Source organism: Bos mutus, chromosome 1 (assembly GCF_027580195.1).
Source record: "Bos mutus isolate GX-2022 chromosome 1, NWIPB_WYAK_1.1, whole genome shotgun sequence".
NCBI lineage: Eukaryota > Metazoa > Chordata > Mammalia > Artiodactyla > Bovidae > Bos > Bos mutus.
The window spans coordinates 52,507,760-52,529,936 of NC_091617.1; the positions used below are offsets into that span (position 1 = coordinate 52,507,760).

Consider the following 22,177-nt stretch of genomic DNA (forward strand, 5'->3'; position numbering starts at 1 on the left):
CCATTTACTTCAATTTATGTAATCCCATGGATAGAGGAGCCTGGCAGGCTACAGTCCTTAGGGTAGCAAAGACTTGAACACGACTGAAGTGACTTAGCACACAGCACATATATATTTTTACCTTTAAAGAGGGTTTCTTAGAGATAACATAGGTCTTGGTTGTTTGTTTTTTTTTATATCCAGCTTGACAATGTCTGTCTTTAAATTAGATGGTCATTTCCACATACATTTGCTATAATTCTTGATTGTGTTGGATTTAAATCTACCATATTCTTGGTTGTTTTCAATTTTTCCCTTCTGCCCTTGTTTTTTGTTTCCCGATAGCAGTTTTTTGTTTTTTTTTTATTATATTTATTTTTGTTATAGTAAGTGACTGCTCTGAAACCTTTGATACACATTTTTAAATGATTTTATTGCAATATAGTTGATTTACAATGTTGTGATGATACACATTTTTAACCTATAAAAATCTGTTTTTAAATAATGCATCATATATAGTGTATGAGCATTACAATAATATAGTGTGATTTCTTCCCATTTTTGTGCATCATATATTTTACTTCTACATATTTCCTTGATTCCATAATATACTGTTGCTTATAAGTATAGTTTATTTTTTTCTGTTTTGAATTTTATATACATTTAAACACTCATTTTTATGCTTTTAAATAGACATTGAAATTTTTTTCCTATTATAGTTTTTCATTTCACTGGTCTATTTCATTTATAGCTATGGGGCTTCCCTCTTAGCTCAGTCGGTAAAGAATCTGCCTGCAGTGCTGGAGACCTGGGTTCGATTGCTGGGTTGGGAAGATCCCATGGAGAAGGAAATGGCAAGCCTTTCCGGTATTCTTGCCTGGAGAATCCTTTGGAGACATTTATAGCTATACTACTTTAGTTGTTCTATCATTGATAGACATATGGGTTATTTCCAGTTTTAGACTGTAACAACAGTTCTATGATGTACATTCTTATATATGTTTCCAGGTGTACGTGTGCAAAAAATTCTCCAGAGTGTATTCCTAGGAGTATAATTGCTAGGCCATCTATTCATATCTTCAACTTTACTAGATTTTGCTGAACTGTTTCCCATAGTGGTTTTACCAATTTACACTCTGGCTGGCTGGCAATGTAGAATTCCTTTTACTCAGTGTCTTTGCTGTTACTATATATTGTTAAGAGTTTAAAATGTTTTCTTTGTAGCAGATGATTGGCAGTGTTATGCTGGTGCTAGAGATAAAATCAGTAACAACCACCACCACCATCTCTGTCCTTTAAGCTAAGCATACATTCTAGTGTTGCCTTTTTTTTTGGTATTGTTTTCTGTGGGAGAGTTCTTTTCGAAGTCAAGTGCCAAGTTTTTTCAGCTATTTCATGGCAGCATTTACTTAGTCTATTTAATAAATCTTGCTACTTTTTTTCTCTTTTTTTCCTAGTTATTCGTATTGACACTATACCAGTTTCTTTCTTTGTGTCTCTTTTAATTGCTAGTCATTAAAAGGGGGACTTCCCCAATGGCTCAATGGTAGAGAATCTGCCAGTGATGCAGGAAATGCAGACACAAGTTTGATCCCTAGTTAGGGAAGATCTCATCGAGGAGGAAATGGCAACCCATTCCAATATTCCTGCCTGAAAAATCTCATGGACAGAGCAGCCTGGTGGGCTACAGGCCAAAGGGTTGCAAAGAGTCAGACACGACTGAGCGACTGAGCATGCATGCAGTAATTAATTAAATGAATTTTTTAAGAATAGTTATTGGTAAGAAGATTCTGTGGTGGAAGAGGATATGGGAGGAGTTCCAGGTTTGCTGACTTTTTATAATGCAAAGACTTCTATTTTTTTGCTACCATACAGTCTTCTTGCAAACAAGTTAGTCATGTGATTCTTTTTGTATGAAATCTAACAATTCTACTTGCCTCTGAATTCCAGTGAAAATGGCCTTGTAGGGTTGTTATTGTTGGTGTTTTTATTTGTTCATTCAGTTTTCTCCTTTGCTTTTAAATTATTTCCAGGAGTAGAAGAAGAAAGTGCTCACTGACTTAGCCATGCTGATATCAAAAATCTTCACTGACTTTTTTAACTTATTTTTTTCCAATTGCAGCTATAAAAAGTTGATGCATCTGAAAATAACTGATACTGATATAAGACCGAAGATCAGTTTAAAACTTGGTACAAAAGGTATATTTTACTTTCATATGTCTGCTATTAAGAACTGTGTTAAAAAATTTGACTTTCTATGTAAAGTATCATGCCATTAACAACCATATGTTTATTTATGTTTGCCGTTCATGGGCTTGGGTTTATACTAACAAGCATCACTTGGTCTAGGCTGGAATTCACTGACAGAAATATCAGGTGTACGGGTATCACATTACCTTGCCTCTACAGAGAGGTAGTGCATAACTGTGGCTATAGAGATTGAGCTTCATCTGATCTTCTTACCAACCTCTCCTTCTTTGCTGCATTCCCTGTTAAAGGGTGAAATGGAAAGAATGAACATTTTGGGCTCAAAGTCCAAATGGTGCCACCTCTTCAGGAGTGTGCTAACAAATGCCAGCTGCTCAGCATTTGGAGACCTTAAGGTCTCCTGGCCCCAGGGAAGTGTAGTCTCGTGGCATTCCTTCTTGTTTGGGGATGTCCCTGATTCTAGCCAGCTGCTTATTTGGCAGCCCAGAGAAAGCTCCTCCTTGAGTCATTTGCTTTGTAACCATGCTTGCCTCCACAGTTTATGTCAAGTATATCAAGCAAGAGTATATTACTTTAAAAATCTTTTGAAACACACATTCATTAAGGATAATGATAAATATTAGTTTAAAAATATACTGTCATATACCATATTCTTATTACTTTCTAATTCATCTCAGTCTGCTTTCTCGTTTGGAGGTGCTACTAAACCAGAAAAAATATCAAATAGTTCAAATAGTTCAAAATATCAAATATCAAATAGTTCAGTCTCATGCCTCATTCCACTTCATTGATGAAACACCTACTTAGTCATTAGTTTATTTTTTGGGAAGATAAGAGTAAGAGATTCATTAGATTGGTGTGTCTCAAACTTTAATATATGTTTGAACTATCTGTGATTTTGTTAAATTATAGGTGCTGTAGGTGCCAATTCAGTAACTCTGGGTTAAGACCTGAGATTCTATATTTCTAGCCAGCTCCCACGTGGAAGTTGCTGTTGCTGGTCAATGGACTATACTTTGAGGAGCAAGGCATTAAATCATTTTACGTTTCTTAATATAGTTCTGCATTTTCTAATAAGGTAGCCACTAGCCATATGTGGCTATTTAAATTTAAACTCGTTAAAATTAGATAAAGTTTCAAATTCAATTCCTATGTCAGACAAGCAGCATTTCCACTCTCACTGGATAGTGGACAGCAGAAATTTAAAATATTTTCACCACAGAAATTTTTATTGGACAATGCTGATTAAGGTAAAACGTAATTGCCTAAATAAAGTATAATTAAACACCGGCAATTACCATTCTTGACAGTCTTCAAAATATTCAAAGGCCTAATACTTTTATGCCATTTGGTGGCCACAGATCATTTATTTGAACAAAACACTGAACGGTTGAAAGGCTTCTGTGGTGATGAGTTTTTGTGATTTCTTTTGCTTGGAACATACTGTTTTTGTTTTGACTTTTTGACAGCTAGACAGATAGCAGCATGCTTATTGAGCACTGGCTGTGGCAAAGCTCTGTAGTATATACTTTATTCTTTTGGAATAGTGCCTGTCCTACATGAACTTAGGATGTAATACCTGAAACCACATAGAAAAAGAACATTAATGTGGAATCTTTTGACTTCTCAAAATTCATTTTCAGATGAAATGCCTATCTTCAAACTTGATTATAATTATTTCTATCATCTGCTTCATATAATTATTGTTTCTGGTACTGACATTGTTCGGCAAATATTTGATGAGGCTCTGCCACCCCCTCTTTTGAGAAAAGAGCTTCTTATACACAAGAATGTACTGGAACCCTACTACAACCATCTTTGGACCAATCACCCTTTGGGTGGAGCATGGCATCTGCTCTATCCCCCAAACAAGGAGCTACCACAGTCCAAACAGTTTGACTTATACCTTCTATTAGCTCTCATAAAACATTTGAATGTGTTCCCTGCACCCAAAAAAGGCTGGAATATGGAACCACCACCTTCTGATCTCTCTAAGTCTGCAGACATCTTGAGGCTGTGCAAATACAGAGATATCCTCCTTAGTGAGATTTTGATGAATGGTCTCACTGAGTCACAATTCAGTTCAATTTGGAAAAAAGTTTCAGATATTCTTCTGCGCCTTGGGATGAAAAAAGAAGATATTGACAAAGTGAAGGAGAATCCCATTGAGAATATCTCCCTTGATTACCATCAACTGTCCATCTATCTAGGCATACCAGTACCAGAAATCATCCAGAGGATGTTATCCTGCTATCAGCAAGGTACAAAATAGTTATTTACCTAAGCTAGTAAACCTTCAGTGAGTGTCTGCTATGTGTCAGACACACTGCTAAGGCCAGGAGATTCAGTGAGCTCACATTCTTGAGAGAATAGACTCATCAAGACATTAGTAGTAATTACAGTACTAGAGATGTTTTCAAAATACCATGGGAAATTATAGTCTAAGAGAATCCAAAAAGGCTTTCTGGAGAATATAATATCTTAGGAATTCTTAAATGTAAAAGTTAGCCAAGTGAAGAAGATGGAGAAGGACATTTCAGAAGGAAACAAGAACAAAGGTATAGAAACATAGAAATATAATTCAAGGAACAAAAAGTTTGGCAATACAGAGTTTAACATAGGGGAGAGTTCATAGAATAAATTCAAGAGGATTTCTCTTGCCACGCTGAGGAGTTTGTGTTTTCATAAAGGAATTGTTGAAGATTTTTAAGTAGAGGAGTTTTATCACTTCTACAAAATTAAGGATGCCTAAAACCGTGAAATACAGGTACTGCGTGTTTCAAGAATGCTCTTGTAAATACCATGAGTGCATGTTTCACCTTTCTATCAGAACTGTGACTTTTAGTTTAGAAGTTTAGCTCTCCATTGGTCATAGGTAATCTTAAAAATCAGATAACATTTATGCAAGGTGTCTAAAGTCAACAGTGGCCATGCTCAGACACTGTCTGTTATGGGAAAGACTTTAGACCACCTTTCCACATTCCAGGATAGCTTCTCAGCTGTCATGGAAGGTGAAGGTGAACGTATGTCAGCATCACTGAAACCCTCACTGTGCTATTCTGGCTGCATTTTCCTGGTCCCAAGTTATTAGTCATACTACCTGGTGAGCAACTGATGATTACACTGATGCTATTTAAACATACAGCTTTGCAAGTCTAGTAATTGTTGACCTGGTCCAGATTTTCTTCAGAAATAATTGCTAGACCCCATCCCAGTCCTTTAGCTAAAGCTCTGGGATACCATTGTGTTTTCCTGCTTAACCTTTAAAAGCTGTTTTTGAACATGAAAGAAGAGAATGCTGAGTTTGATGATACAAGAAAGTCAGGCAAAAACCCTTGACTTGTAAATTAACTTATAAATTAGAGGCTTTCTTTTTTGCATTTATTCTGTTAAGATTTTAAACAACAATAACTTAAGAAAATAAAGGTAATATTTGGGAAAGAGCTTTGAGTGATAGATTCAAGGCATTTCAGTTCTCACTCTGGAAGTCTGTAGAGCTTACTGGTCAAGTCTCTTTAATAGAGGCTTTCCTAGAATCTTATCATTCTTCCCTAGTAGTTACTACAGTTGTAGTTTTCTTTTGTGTATCTGATTAATATCCATTGTCCCCACTAACTCTCTATAAAGGTTATCTTTTTTCTTCACCTTTAAAACTCTAGAGCCTAATACAGCCTCATATATCATAGGTGCTTAATAAATATTAATGGGTAAGGAGAGGGGCTGCTTATCAGGATTTTGCTTAAAAAAAGGCTCAAACTTAAAATGGAGATTTGCTTCATAATTACCTATTATTACTTCATGACCTTAGACTGTCAATTGTAAGAATTTGCTTCTTGGTTTAAAGTACTGGTGTTCTAGACATTATTATGAACTATATTTTTTAACTTTCCTTTCTCTAATCATGGATTAGATAAGCTTTATAACATAAAATTTATGTTTTAATCTAAAAATTATACTTTGTTTAAACTGGATTCATGAGTGAAGGTTATTTTTAATTATATTTATTGGTGCAATATAAAAAAACTTTATGGTTTTTCTTATTCTCAGTCTGATATTTGTTGGTTGCATTTTCAATTATACATCTAAAATTTTTCTTTATGTATCATAGGAATTGCTCTACAGTCAATAACAGGCAGTCAACGTAAGTATGTTTAGAAACCAAATACCTAAGTGACCTTTCAACCCTGTGTAGCTAAGGGGCACCTGTAGATTTTTACTTGGCCCAAATAAACTGTATGATAAACTGTGTTTACTATAAGTTTGGAAAATTATATGATCAAATCACTACTGATCAACTGAATCTAGTATGAGCCTTTTTACCCTGCCTTCCTCTTAGTATATGTGCCCTGAAGTTTACCCTAACAGAGTATTTTAACTTCTGACACAAAGGACACTTCAACAGGCAAAAATGCTTGCTTGCTTGCTCTGCCTGATCATATATGCTACTCGTTAGCTTATGTAGCTTTTATTTGGTTAACTATCCATTGTTAAGCTATATACTTTTTGCCAGGTAATGAGTTGCTAGTTATTTGATTTTCATTTATGTACTGTTGGTTTTTTTAAATGTAATTCAAATTCTGCAACTAAAATTATACTTAAGAAAGGAATACCATGCCTTTTGTTTGAACCAATTGTGATGAGTCAAAGGAAGGAGCACAATCAAGGAGCATGGTGTCAAAGAAGAAGTTACATAATAGGGGGCTGATACCCTTTAACAACCTTTGGTTATGAAAAAGAAGGAAAAAAGGGAAAAAAATAAATCGAACTTTTCCTTCTTTTCTTTATGTTTCAAATTTATGCCCTAAAATAATACTAGTTGCAGTGTTAACAGTGTCAGTGTCAGGATACTCAAAAGCTAATATTTAGGGTTGACTTAAGTTCTAGATTATCTAATATCTATAGTCTTCTTAAGATAAAAGTAAAATATCTTACCAATGTGTTCATACTGATTGGTTTCAGGCTAGTATATGTACCTATTATAATTTGGTCATTGATAAATAGACATTTTATTTTCATTTAGTACTTGAACAGAGTAAGATGTCTTCTATTTTTATTTCTGGGATGGTGTTATGGGGGGAGTAAATATATTTAAAATAGTGATAAAGATAAAATTATGTGCATACAGATTTTGAATGTTTTGGTTTTAATATTTAGGTATTGAAGTAGAAGAGTTACCAAATGAAGAAGAAGAACTAAGTCCACCTCTTATGGAGTACAATATAAATGTGAAATCAATCCCTGAAATACAGTTAGCAGAAATGAATAAAGATGGGGCATCGATACTCAGTGAATCTTCAACAGAATCTATTAAAGATCTCCAGGAAGTATAAGCTCTCATTAATATTTGAATTAGAAGAACTTAATCAAGGCTTTTAGTTTGTTACATGTTCTGTTCTTAAAGAATCCTAGATAGTCTTACTTTATATTATCATATTGTTTATGCAGAGCTTGAATTGGAATAGTTCTTTTCCCAGTACTTTCTTCTACAATCTTCCCTGCCTTAATCATGTATTTTTGACAGCATTTATTGAACACTTATTATGTGCCAGGCACTGTGCTAGATTTCCGAACATGTTTATTCATCCTAAATGGTGGAGTGAATATGGAAGGTTAGCAGAAAGTAGAAGAAAGCATAGTAGGGAATAGAAGGAGAGAGAAAGGAAGAGAAAACAGGGATATTTCAATACTATTTACACAGAGGTAGAATTAAAATCATCCAGGATGTATTTCTTTACAGATAAGTGGTAGCAGTTAATATGTGGTCACTAAATTCTTTTTAGGCTTAGTTTTTCATCTTATGGACCTGAATATGTTGATTTTTTAAGGTGCCTTCTTCCTTTGTTAGTCTTACATGCATGCACACACACACACCTTTGTTAGTCATACATGCACATGTGCAAGTGAAGACCTCTGAGCTCTTTTCAGTGGCCTACTCATCAATGTTATATATTGTTCCTTTATACATCAGTGATTTCTCAAGCAGAAAACTGAGATTGAAATTAAAATGAAACTAATGTTCCATAGAATCTAGAGGAAACTATGATCTATTTTAGAAGATAAAATTCCAAGTGGTTAGAGGAAATACATTTTGCAAAATAATCCATTGTACAGTTTGAATTGCATATTAAATAGATGTATTTCTTACCTATCAGGTTAAGAGTAAACCAAAGAAAAAGAAAAAGACCAAGAATAAAAAGGTAAGTGGCATTAAAATGAAGGAATGTCTGATTATGAACAGTTAGGTTTAATACATGGTTTTACTGTTGTTTAGTTGCTAAGTTGTACCTGACTCTTTTGCTGACCCCATGGACTGTAGCCCGCCAGGCTCCTCTGTCCATGGGATTTCCCAGGCAATAATACTGGAATGGGTTGCCATTTCCTTCTCCAGGGGATCTTCCCAACCCAGGGATCAAACTCGCATCTCCTACATTGACAGGCAGATTCTTTACCACTGAGTCACCAGGGAAGCCTGGTTCTACTGTTTTTTTTTTTTTTTTAAATTAATTTTATTTTTAAACTTTACATAATTGTATTAGTTTTGCCAAATATCAAAATGAATCCACCACAGGTATACATGTGTTCCCCATCCTGAACCCTCCTCCCTCCTCCTCCCCCCATACCATCCCTCTGGGTCAGCCCCAGTGCACCAGCCCCAAGCATCCAGTATCGTGCATCGAACCTGGACTGGCATCTCATTTCATACATGATATTTTACATGTTTCCATACCATTCTCCCAAATCTTCCCACCCTCTCCCTCTCCCACAGAGTCCATAAGACTGTTCTATACATCAGTGTCTCTTTTGCTGTCTCGTACACAGGGTTATTGTTACCATCTTTATAAATTCCATATATATGCGTTAGTATACTGTATTGGTGTTTTTCCTTCTGGCTTACTTCACTCTGTATAATAGGCTCCAGTTTCATCCACCTCATTAGAACTGATTCAAATGTATTCTTTTTAATGGCTGAGTAATACTCCATTGTGTATATGTACCACAGCTTTCTTATCCATTCATCTGCTGATGGACATCTAGGTTGCTTCCATATCCTGGCTATTATAAACAGTGCTGTGATGAACATTGGGGTACACGTGTCTCTTTCCCTTCTGGTTTCCTCAGTGTGTATGCCCAGCAGTGGGATTGCTGGATCATAAGGCAGTTCTATTTCCAGTTTTTTAAGGAATCTCCACACTGTTCTCCATAGTGGCTGTACTAGTTTGCATTCCCACCAACAGTGTAAGAGGGTTCCCTTTTCTCCACACCCTCTCCAACATTTATTATTTGTAGACTTTTGGATCGCAGCCATTCTGACTGGTGTGAAATGGTACCTCATAGTGGTTTTGATTTGCATTTCTCTGATAATGAGTGATGTTGAGCATCTTTTCATGTGTTAGCCATCTGTATGTCTTCTTTGGAGAAATGTCTATTTAGATCTTTGGCCCATTTTTTGATTGGGTCATTTATTTTTCTGGAGTTGAGCTGTAGGAGTTGCTTGTATATTTTTGAGATTAGTTGTTTGTCGGTTGCTTCATTTGCTATTTTCTCCCATTCTGAAGGCTGTCTTTTCACCTTGCTAATAGTTTCCTTTGATGTGCAGAAGCTTTTAAGGTTAATTAGGTCCCAGTTGTTTATTTTTGCTTTTATTTCCAATATTCTGGGAGGTGGGTCATTGTATATCTGAAATTCCAAACTCTACTTTAGATTTTTAATTTACGCTTTTTGGTATTTGATATCAATTTTGTACCTGTATTTTCTTTATGATTTTTGTGACATTGTTTGTTTTTGTTTGTTTGTTTGTTTTCTCTCTTTATGCTTCTTCTTCCTTTTTTTTAACATTGTATTTTTGAAATTCCAAACTCTACTCTAGATTTTTAATTTTTGCTTTTTGGTATTAGTTATCGATTTTGTACCTATATTTTCTTTATAATTTTCGCAACCTTGTTTGTTTTTCTTTGTTCGTTTTTTCTCTCTTTCTTTTCCTTCTTCTTTTCTTTAACATTGTATTTTTGAAATTCCAAACTCTACTCTAGATTTTTAATTTTTGCTTTTATGTATTTGTTACCAATTTTTTACCTTTAAGAACCCAATCTTCAGGACCCATTTTTCACTAGGGAGCGAGATTACTGGCTTGACTGCTTTCTCTCCCTTTGGACTCTCCTTTTTGTCCACCAGGTCGCCTGTATCTCCTCCCTAACCCCTCTCTACTCTACCCAACTCTGTGAATTTCTGTGTGTTCCAGATGGTGGAGAACACTTAGGGAACTGATTACTGGCTGGATCTGTCTCCCTCCTTTTCATTCCCCCCTTTTATCCTTCTGGCCACCTGTCTCCTTCCTCCTTCTTCTCTTCTCTGTATAACTCCGTGAACATCTCTGAGTGGTCCAGTTGTGGAGTGCACATAAGGAAGTGACTACTGCTACCCCACTCTCCACTATTGATTCCATCTCATCTCATTGGGGTCACCTCTAACTCCCTCCTCCCACTTCTCTTCTCCATGTAACGCTGTGAACCTCTCTGAGTGACCCTCACAGTAGAGAAACGTTTCATCTTTAACGTAGATGTTTTATCAATGGTGCGTATAGAAGGAGAAGTTTTGAAACTTCTGTAAAAATAAGACCGATAACTGGAAGCAGGAGGCTTAAGTCCAAACCCTGACTCCAGGGAACTCCTGACTCCAAGGAACATTATTTGACATCAAACGCCTCCAAACCGACACTGAAACCAAGCACCACACAAGGGCCAACGAGTTCCAGGACAAGACATACCAAGCAAATTCTCCAGCAACAGAGGAACACAGCCCTGAGCTTCAAAATACAAGCTGCCCAAAGTCACCCCAATACCATAGACATCTCATAACTCATTACTGGACATTTCATTGCACTTCAGAGAGAAGAAATACAGCTCCACCCATCAGAACACCGACACAAGCTTCCCTAACCAGGAAACCTTGACAAGCCACCTGTACAAACCCACACACAGCGAGGAAAAGCCACAATAAAGAGAACTCCACAAACTGCCAGAATACAGAAAGGACACCCCAAACTCAGCAATTTAAACAAGATGAAGAGACAGAGGAATACCCAGCAGATAAAGGAACAGGATAAATGCCCACCAAACTAAACAAAAGAGGAAGAGATAGGGAATCTACCTGGTTCTACTGTTAATAGAACTTAAAACTAGTTCAAGTAGACAAGTAGCACAAATGACTTATAAATGTTCATAGCTTATTGAATATATGATTATAGAGAAGTATATATATGTTAGATTCTGAAAATGATTTAAATTTATAATATACCCTATTTTACTTCTCTAAATCATAATATATACATTTAAATATATAAATAAATAAATTGAATTAATCACTTTGAAATTTCATTAATTTCTGCATATCACTTTCATTTTAAAAATACCTACTCTGTTTTAAAAACAGCTTCTTTTCATATTTCTACAGATAAGTTCAGAAGCATTTTTCAAATCCTAAGAAATCTTGATTTTCTCCTCTGTATCTAAGACTCTGCCAACAATGCAATAATGTACTAAAATGGTACAAACCCAAGAAGCTTCTTTTATGCCTCTTCCTGTTGTTTGAGAGTTGTAAAATGAGCAAGTTACAGTCTGTAGCAGTTTTAGCAAGAAGTCTCTTAATAGCTTAAAAAATTACAAGAGAAAGTCAAGAGTATTTTTTTATTGGCTTAATTTTTTTAATCAAGACTGTATTAATAATTTTAGAGCAATTTTTTGATTCAGAGCAAAATTGAAAGTTACAGAGATCTCCCATATACTTTCTTACTCCAAACATGCATGTAGCCTCTTCACAACCAACATCCCCTTGCATAGTGTTACATTTGTTACAGCTGATGGGCCTGCATCCATAGATCATAATTACCCAGAGTCCATACTTTACAGTTTGGTTCACTCTTGTACATTTCAGTGGATTTGGACTCAAGATGATTTTTTTATTATTTCTGGCTTGAAACATAAAGTCTAGATTAAATTATAAACAGAGTGAAAGTATTTGCCCAACTGCAAATTCATCTTATTATACATGAATTTACATTATGTATATACACAAACTTTAGTCATAAATGAAATTTTACACAATGAAGGTAAATTTACAAAATACTTATTAAAGTCAAGAACAAGATAAAGATTTTTATGCTAATTGGATCAGTAAAATATCAATATCATTTTCATATTTATTGAAAGTTATCTTAAAATTAAATTTTAAAAATTAAATTATGTTTTTAAAACACATGAGTATAAATATTTTTTCCTTGCTTTTAGACAGTTCTTATCTAGTAAAACACAGCCTTGTAAATTGGTTTAGCTGATGTTTTTCATTTTTGCCAAAACATTGGTAAGTTCCAGGTCTAATACAGTGTAAGACTGATCAAATATATCTACAGCTATCAGACCACTGATCCAAACTCCAAGAGTTACAGTGTATATCTTCCTTACTTCCAAAGGATTAAAATATGATAATACTCAGATTGTCAATTTTAGCTAAATGGAAAGCCCACTCCTGTGTCAAATTGAAATTAAACGGAATAAACACAAGCAGAAATAATGTAATCACTACTTCAAAATTTATACACTAGTAATATTAAAAATTTCTTATAAAGTCAGCAACTATTTATGGATTTTTTTAAATTTAATTTTATTTTTAAACTTTACATAATTGTATTAGTTTTGCCAAATATCAAAATGAATCCATCACAGGTATACATGTGCTCCTCATCCTGAACCCTCCTCCCTCCTCCCTCCCCATACCATCCCTCTGGGTTGTCCCAGTGCACTAGCCCCAAGCATCCAGTATCGTGCATTGAACCTGGACTGGCATCTCGTTTCATACATGATATTTTACATGTTTCAATGCCATTCTCCCAAATCTTCCCACCCTCTCCCTCTCCCACAGAGTCCATAAGACTGTTCCATACATCAGCATCACTTTTGCTGTCTTGTACACAGGGTTATTGTTATCATCTTTCTAAATTCCATATATATGCGTTAGTATACTGTATTGGTGTTTTTCCTTCTGGCTTACTTCACTCTGTATAATAGGCTCCAGTTTCATCCACCTCATTAGAACTGATTCAAATGTATTCTTTTTAATGGCTGAGTAATACTCCATTGTGTATATGTACCACAGCTTTCTTATCCATTCATCTGCTGATGGGCATCTAGGATGTTTCCATGTCCTGGCTATTATAAACAGTGCTGCGATGAACATTGGGGTACACGTGTCTCTTTCCCTTCTGGTTTCCTCAGTGTGTATGCCCAGCAGTGGGATTGCTGGATCGTAAGGCAGTTCCATTTCCAGTTTTTTAAGGAATCTCCACATTGTTCTCCATAGTGGCTGTACTAGTTTGCATTCCCACCAACAGTGTAAGAGGGTTCCCTTTCCTCCACACCCTCTCCAACATTTATTATTTGTAGACTTTTGGATCGCAGCCATTCTGACTGGTGTGAAATGGTACCTCATAGTGGTCTTGATTTGCATTTCTCTGATAATGAGTGATGTTGAGCATCTTTTCATGTGTTTGTTAGCCATCTGTATGTCTTCTTTGGAGAAATGTCTATTTAGTTCTTTGGCCCATTTTTTGATTGGGTCATTTATTTTTCTGGAGTTGAGCTGTAGGAGTTGCTTGTATATTTTTGAGATTAGTTGTTTGTCAGTTGCTTCATTTTCTATTATTTTCTCCCATTCTGAAGGCTGTCTTTTCACCTTGCTGATAGTTTCCTTTGATGTGCAGAAGCTTTTAAGTTTAATTAGGTCCCATTTGTTTATTTTTGCTTTTATTTCCGATATTCTGGGAGGTGGGTCATAGAGGATCCTGCTGTGATGTATGTCAGAGAGTGTTTTGCCTATGTTCTCCTCTAGGAGTTTTATAGTTTCTGGTCTTATGTTTAGATCTTTAATCCATTCTGAGTTTATTTTTGTGTATGGTGTTAGAAAGTGTTCTAGTTTCATTCTTTTACAAGTGGTTGACCAGATTTCCCAGCACCACTTGTTAAAGAGATTGTCTTTAATCCATTGTATATTCTTGCCTCCTTTGTCAAAGATAAGGTGTCCATATGTGCGTGGATTTATCTCTGGGCTTTCTATTTTGTTCCATTGATCTATATTTCTGTCTTTGTGCCAGTACCATACTGTCTTGATAACTGTGGCTTTGTAGTAGAGCCTGAAGTCAGGTAGGTTGATTCCTCCAGTTCCATTCTTCTTTCTCAAGATCGCTTTGGCTATTTGAGGTTTTTGTATTTCCATACAAATTGTGAAATTATTTGTTCTAGCTCTGTGAAGAATACTGTTGGTAGCTTGATAGGGATTGCATTGAATCTATAAATTGCTTTGGGTAGTATACTCATTTTCACTATATTGATTCTTCCAATCCATGAACATGGTATATTTCTCCATCTATTAGTGTCCTCTTTGATTTCTTTCACCAGTGTTTTATAGTTTTCTATATATAGGTCTTTAGTTTCTTTAGGTAGATATATTCCTAAGTATTTTATTATTTCCGTTGCAATGGTGAATGGAATTTTTTCCTTAATTTCTCTTTCTGTTTTCTCATTATTAGTGTATAGGAATGCAAGGGATTTCTGTGTGTTGATTTTATATCCTGCAACTTTACTATAGTCATTGATTAGTTCTAGTAATTTTCTGGTGGAGTCTTTAGGGTTTTCTATGTAGAAGATCATGTCATCTGCAAACAGTGAGAGTTTTACTTCTTCTTTTCCAATTTGGATTCCTTTTATTTCTTTTTCTGCTCTGATTGCTGTGGCCAAAACTTCCAAAACTATGTTGAATAGTAATGGTGAAAGTGGGCACCCTTGTCTTGTTCCTGACTTTAGGGGAAATGCTTTCAATTTTTCACCATTGAGGATAATGTTTGCTGTGGGTTTATCATATATAGCTTTTATTATGTTGAGGTATGTTCCTTCTATTCCTGCTTTCTAGAGAGTTTTTATCATAAATGGGTGTTGAATTTTGTCAAAGGCTTTCTCTGCATCTATTGAGATAATCATATGGTTTTTATTTTTCAATTTGTTAATGTGGTGTATTACATTGATTGATTTGCGGATATTGAAGAATCCTTGCATCCCTGGGATAAAGCCCACTTGGTCATGGTGTATGATCTTTTTAATGTGTTGCTGGATTCTGGTTGCGAGAATTTTGTTAAGGATTTTTGCATCTATGTTCATCAGTGATATTGGCCTGTAGTTTTCTTTTTTTGTGGGATCTTTGTCAGGTTTTGGTATTAGGGTGATGGTGGCCTCATAGAATGAGTTTGGAAGTTTACCTTCCTCTGCAATTTTCTGGAAGAGTTTGAGCAGGATAGGTGTTAGCTCTTTAAATTTTTGGTAGAATTCAGCTGTGAAGCCATCTGGACCTGGGCTTTTGTTTGCTGGAAGATTTTTGATTACAGTTTCAATTTCCGTGCTTGTGATGGGTCTGTTAAGATTTTCTATTTCTTCCTGGTCGAGTTTTGTAAAGTTGTACTTTTCTAAGAATTTGTCCATTTCTTCCACGTTGTCCATTTTATTGGCATATAATTGTTGATAGTAGTCTCTTAAGATCCTTTGTATTTCTGTGTTGTCTGTTGTGATCTCTCCATTTTCGTTTCTAATTTTATTGATTTGATTTTTCTCCCTTTGTTTCTTGATGAGTCTGGCTAATGGTTTGTCAATTTTATTTATCCTTTCAAAGAACCAGCTTTTGGTTTTGTTGATTTTTGCTATGGTCTCTTTTGTTTCTTTTGCATTTATTTCTGCTCTAATTTTTAAGATTTCTTTCCTTCTACTAACCCTGGGGTTCTTCATTTCTTCCTTTTCTAGTTGCTTTAGGTGTAGAGTTAGGTTATTTATTTGACTTTTTTTTCTTGTTTCTTGAGGTGTGCCTGTATTGCTATGAACTTTCCCCTAAGGACTGCTTTTACTGTGTCCCACAGGTTTTGGGTTGTTGTGTTTTCATTTTCATTCATTTCTATGCAAATTTTGATTTCTTTTTGATTTCTTCTGTGATTTGTTGGTTATTCAGCAGCGTGTTGTTCAGCCTCCATATGTTGGAATTTTTAATAGTTTTTGTCCTGTAATTGAGATCTAATCTTACTGCATTGTGGTCAGAAAAGATGCTTGGAATGATTTCTATTTTTTGAATTTACCAAGGCTAGCTTTATGGCCCAGGATGTGATCTATCCTGGAGAAGGTTCCATGTGCGCTTGAGAAAAAGGTGAAATTCATTGTTTTGGGATGAAATGTCCTATAGATATCAATTAGGTCTAACTGGTCTATTGTATCATTTAAAGTTTGTGTTTCCTTGTTAATTTTCTGTTTAGTTGATCTATCCATAGGTGTGAGTGGGGTATTAAAGTCTCCCACTATTATTGTGTTATTGTTAATTTCTCCTTTCATACTTGTTAGCATTTGTCTTACATATTGTGGTGCTCCCATGTTGGGTGCATATATATTTATAATTGTTATATCTTCTTCTTGGATTGATCCTTTGATCATTATGTAGTGTCCTTCTTTGTCTCTTTTCACAGCCTTTGTTTTAAAGTCTATTTTATCTGATATGAGTATTGCTACTCCTGCTTTCTTTTGGTCCCTATTTGCATGGAAAATCTTTTTCCAGCCCTTCACTTTCAGTCTGTATGTGTCCCCTGTTTTGAGTTGGGTCTCTTGTAGACAACATATGTAGGGGTCTTGTTTTTGTATCCATTCAGCCAGTCTTTGTCTTTTGGTTGGGGCATTCAACCCATTTACGTTTAAGGGGTAATTACTGATAAGTATGATCCCGTTGCCATTTACTTTATTGTTTTGGGTTCGAACTTATACACCATTTTTGTGTTTCCTGTCTAGAGAATATCCTTTAGTATTTGTTGGAGAGCTGGTTTGGTGGTGCAGAATTCTCTCAGCTTTTGCTTGTCTGAAAAGCTTTTGATTTCTCCTTCATACTTGAATGAAATCCTTGCTGGGTACAATAATCTGGGCTGTAGGTTATTTTCTTTCATCATTTTAAGTATGTCTTGCCATTCCCTCCTGGCTTGAAGAGTTTCTATTGAAAGATCAGCTGTTATCCTTATGGGAATTCCTTTGTGTGTTATTTGTTGTTTTTCCCTTGCTGCTTTTAATATTTGTTCTTTGTGTTTGATCTTTGTTAATTTGATTAATATGTGTCTTGGGGTGTTTCGCCTTGGGTTTATCCTGATTGGGACTCTCTGGGTTTCTTGGACTTGGGTGATTATTTCCTTCCCCATTTTAGGAAGTTTTCAACTATTATCTCCTCAAGTATTTTCTCATGGTCTTTCTTTTTGTCTTCTTCTTCTGGGACCCCTATGATTCAATGTTGTAGCGTTTAATATTGTCCTGGAGGTCTCTGAGATTGTCCTCATTTCTTTTAATTCGTTTTTCTTTTATTCTCTCTGATTCATTTATTTCTACCATTCTATCTTCTAATTCACTAATCCTATCTTCTGCCTCTGTTATTCTACTATTTGTTGCCTCCAGAGTGTTTTTAATTTCATTTATTGCATTATTCATTTTATATTGACTCTCTTTTATTTCTTCTGGGTCCTTGTTAAACCTTTCTTGCATCTTCTCAATCTTAGTCTCCAAGCTATTTATCTGTGATTCCATTTTGATTTCAAGATTTTGGATTAATTTCACTATCATTATTTGGAATTCTTTATCAGGTAGATTCCCTATCTCTTCCTCTTTTGTTTGGTTTGGTGGGCTTTTATCCTGTTCCTTTATCTGCTGGGTATTCCTCTGTCTCTTCATCTTGTTTAAATTGCTGAGTTTGGGGTGTCCTTTCTGTATTCTGGCAGTTTGTGGAGTTCTCTTTATTGTGGCGTTTCCTCGCTGTGTGTGGGTTTGTACAGGTGGCTTGTCAAGGTTTCCTGGTTAGGGAAGCTTGTGTCGGTGTTCTGGTGGGTGTCCAGTAATGAGTTATGAGATGTCTATGATTTTGGGGTGACTTTGGGCAGCTTGTATCTTGAAGTTCAGGGCTGTGCTCCTTTGTTGCTGGGGAATTTGCTTGGTATGTCTTGCCCTGGAACTTATTGGCCCTTGTGTAGTGCTTGGTTTCAGTGTTGGTTTGGAGGCATTTGATGAGCTCCTGTCAATTAATGTTCCTTGGAGTCAGGAGTTCCCTGGAGTCAGGGTTTGGACTTAAGCCTCCTGCTTCCAGTTATCGGTCTTATTTTTACAGTAGTTTCAAAACTTCTCCTTCTATACAGCACCATTGATAAAACATCTACATTAAAGATGAAAGGTTTCTCTACTGTGAGGGTCACTCAGAGAGGTTCACAGCATTACATGGAGAAGAGAAGAGGGAGGAGGGAGTTAGAGGTGACCCAAATGAGATGAGGTGGAATCAATAGTGGAGAGAGTGCGGTAGCCAGTAGTCACTTCCTATGTGCACTCCACAACTGGACCACTCAGAGATGTTCACGGAGTTACACAGAGAAGAGAAGAAGGAGGAAGGAGACAGAGGTGGCCTGAGGGATAAAAGGGGGGAATGAAAAGGAGGGAGACAGATCCAGCCAGTAATCAGTTCCCTAAGTGTTCTCCACCATCTGGAACACACATAAACTCACAGAGTTGGGTAGAGTAGAGAGGGGTTAGGGAGGAGACACAGGCGACCTGGTGGAGAAAAAGGAGAGTCCAAAGGGAGAGAGAGTAGTCAAGCCAGTAATCTCGCTCCGTAGTGAAAAATGGGTCCTGAACATTGGGTTCTTAAAGGTAAAAAGTTGGTAACAAATACATAAAAGCAAAAATTAAAAATCTAGAGTAGAGTTTGGAATTTCAAAAATACGATGTTAAAGAAAAGAAGGAAAAGAAAGAGAGAAAAAACGAACAAAGAAAAACAAACAAGGTCACAAAAATTATAAAGAAAATACAGGTACAAAAGTGATAACTAATACCAAAAAGCAAAAATTAAAAATCTAGAGTAGAGTTTGGAATTTCAAAAATACAATGTTAAAAAAAAGGAAGAAGAAACATAAAGAGAGAAAAGAAACAAACAAAAGCAATGTCGCAAAAATTATAAAGAAAATACAGGTACAAATTTGATATCAAATACCAAAAAGCATAAATTAAAAATCTAGAGTAGAGTTTGAAATTTCAGATATACAATGTTATATAAAAGAAGAAGAGAATTAAACAGAAAAAAAAAAAAAAATCACAGAAATTATAAAAAAAACTGTAGGTATAAAATTGATAACATATACCAAAAAGCTAAAATTTAAAAACTAGAGTAGAGTTTGGAATTTCAAAAATACAATGTTAAAGAAAAGAAGAAGGAAAAAAAAAAAAGGTCAAAAAATTATAAAATACATATATATGAAGTTTGCTGAAGAAGAAAAAAATAGGGTCTTTTTTTTTTTTTTTTTTTTTTTTTGTAATAGGTTATAAAAGTGAAAATTAAAGGAACAATAGAGGACTTAAAAAATTTTTTTTAATTAAAAAAGAAAGAAAGAAAGAATGATCGTAAAAATAGTAAAAATATATCTAGGACTTTCTCTGGTTTTGTTGTATGGTGGGTTCAGTTCATTTTTGGCTAGTTCCTTGGTCCAACTTATATTTCTCAATATCTATAGGCCCCTTCCTATGTAGTCCGTAGTAACCATGGGGTTTTAATCTATTGCCTGTAGCTTCCAAGGCGTTTCCCTCTGTTATAACTTCTTCTGTTTGCGGGTCTCTTCAGTGTCTGGCTTCCGCCCTGACACAAAGGGGACGGTGGGGGAAACTTTTTTTTTTTTTTAGGCTCATTTGTTCAGTCATGCTGTGGGGAGGGAGGGAGGGATGCTGCAAACAAATAACACTGGTGTGCGCTCGCAGTGCCTCAGCCACACTGGGTCTGCCCCCACTCACGGCGCATGTAGCCTCCCTGCCCACACTGCTCGGGCTCTAGGTTGTTTCGCCGAGAACAATCCGAGGCCGGCCCTGGGCTGCATGTACCTCCCAGGTCCAAGCCGCTCAGGTTCAGGCACTCGGGTAGTCCTCAGAGGCGCAGACTCTGTTGGGCCTGCATTTTGTGCTCTTCCCAGGTCCGAGCAGCTCAGGTGATGAGGTGTTTGGCGAACGCCAATGCTGCAACTTATCGCCTCCCCGCCACTCGGTTATCTGGGTGTAAAACCGGCGCACCTTCTCAGGCAGATGTTGACCGTCCAGACCCCCAAGCAGTTTTAGCTAGCAAAGAAGCCTGCTTACAGTTTTATAGATAATGTCTCTCTGGGGCTGCGATTGCCCCCTTCCAGCTCTGGCTGCCTGTTACCGGAGGGGGAAGGTCTGCAGCCGACTATCTCTGTTCAGTCCTTTGTTCCGTGCGCGGGCCTGGTGGTGTCTTAGGTTGGGGCTGGCTTTTGGCGTGGTAGATATCCCACAGTCTGGTTTGCTAGCCCAAATTATTTCGCTCAGATAGCGCTCAGGGTATTCAGGCCAGATTCTTACTCTGAGCGATGCAGCCCGCGCCGCGCCTCCCTGCCCAGCCCCCGCTTGCTAATGGCGTGTGCAGGCGTCTGCGCTGCTTCTCCGCTGGGGGAGTTACCGTAGGGCTCTCAATCTGCGAGTTTTAATTGTTTATTTTTTCTCCCTGTTATGTTGCCCTCTGTGCTTCCAAAGCTTGGCACAGATTCGGCAGTGATAAGGTTTCCTGGTGTTTGGAAACTTCTGTCTTTTTAAGACTCCCTTCCCAGGATGGAACTCCGTCCCTCCCTCTTTTGTCTCTTTTTTTTTGTCTTTTATATTTTTTCCTACCTCCTTTCGAAGAGTTGGGTTGCTTTTCTGGGTGCCTGATGTCCTCTGCCGGCATTCAGAAGTTGTTTTGTGGAATTTACTCGATGTTTAAATGCTCTTTTGATGAATTTGTGGGGGAGAAAGTGTTCTCCCCATCCTACTCCTCCGCCATCTTGGCTCCTCCCCTATTTATGGATTTTTATAAAACATTCTTAGTTTATTTCCAATTTATTTTATTAAAAAATTGAGATACCTTGAAAATAAAATAATAAGTTTATCAAGAAAAAATTTGGACACTAGAAGAGAGATCATATCCTTTATCTAAATTTTGAAGTATAAACCTAAAAAATGCTGAAAATTTTTCATATGACTATTTCATATACAGTAGTCCTGTTATACTCAATTGCTGTTATAGTAGGAAAGAATTGTCTAGTGTAATGTAAGCAACCAGTTATAAAAAGCTGAGTCCATCAAATTATCTAATCACGTGTTCTCCACATGAAAAATTCTAGTATGTAGAAATTTGTGTGATACAGAGTGACTACAGAATCCTTATGCATGAAATTATATCCTCTGTTAATTATTTGATTTTCAGCATGTCTACCTAACAATATTTGAGGTACTAAAAACACCTATGAGGGATTCTCTGGATAAAGATGACAAAAAGAATAATTTATGTAGCAAATAGAGGGGATAATAAAATAACTTCTAACTAGTATGTATAGTAGTAAATTGTAAATAACTCTTGAGAGTTAGTTATTTCTTTCTTTCATCCCAATTTTATTCCCGACTCAGAGGAACTGACGTTAGAAGTAGAAAAGGAAGGTAAAGCAGATGGCAAAAGAATAGAAGCATTGAGGGAAAAAAATATGGCAGGAAATAAGCTCTTCAAAGTGGATGTCCTCTCTAAAGGGAAGTTGCTGAGATGCATGTAAGACAGGCTGATACATAAAGTTGGCATAAAGTTATCCTGGAAAGAGCTTAAAAGGAATTTTAGAAAGACAGGTATCTCCTGCTTTCTGAAGTTCACTTTATACCACTTTGTCTTTATGAAAGACCTGCATTAATATCTGTTTATGCTAACCAAAAGAAATCTGAAGAGGATTTTTGCTTATACAAAAAAAGTTACAGGCTTACTTCGTTTTATTGCACTTTGCTTTACTGTACTTTGCAGATACTGAATTTTTCACAAATAGAAGGTTTGTGGCAGCTCTGCATCAAACAAATCTAGTGGCACCATTTTCCCAATGGCA

The 22,177-nt window shown here is 36.3% G+C and overlaps 1 protein-coding gene across 6 annotated transcripts in view; it reads left to right on the top strand.

Annotated features, from left to right (window-relative positions):
- The window catches only part of DZIP3 (DAZ interacting zinc finger protein 3), a 131,686-nt gene that overhangs the window by 66,643 nt on the left and 42,866 nt on the right, over positions 1-22,177 (top strand). For 5 of the 6 annotated variants that reach the window (XM_070368858.1, XM_005905919.3, XM_070368861.1 and 2 more), the window contains 5 exons: positions 2,102-2,178; positions 3,831-4,448; positions 6,296-6,328; positions 7,342-7,511; positions 8,340-8,384. In XM_070368858.1, coding sequence (XP_070224959.1) covers positions 2,102-2,178; positions 3,831-4,448; positions 6,296-6,328; positions 7,342-7,511; positions 8,340-8,384 — 943 coding nt within the window. The remainder of the gene's footprint in view (positions 1-2,101; positions 2,179-3,830; positions 4,449-6,295; positions 6,329-7,341; positions 7,512-8,339; positions 8,385-22,177) is intronic. The other variant, XM_070368864.1, reaches the window with a different exon arrangement.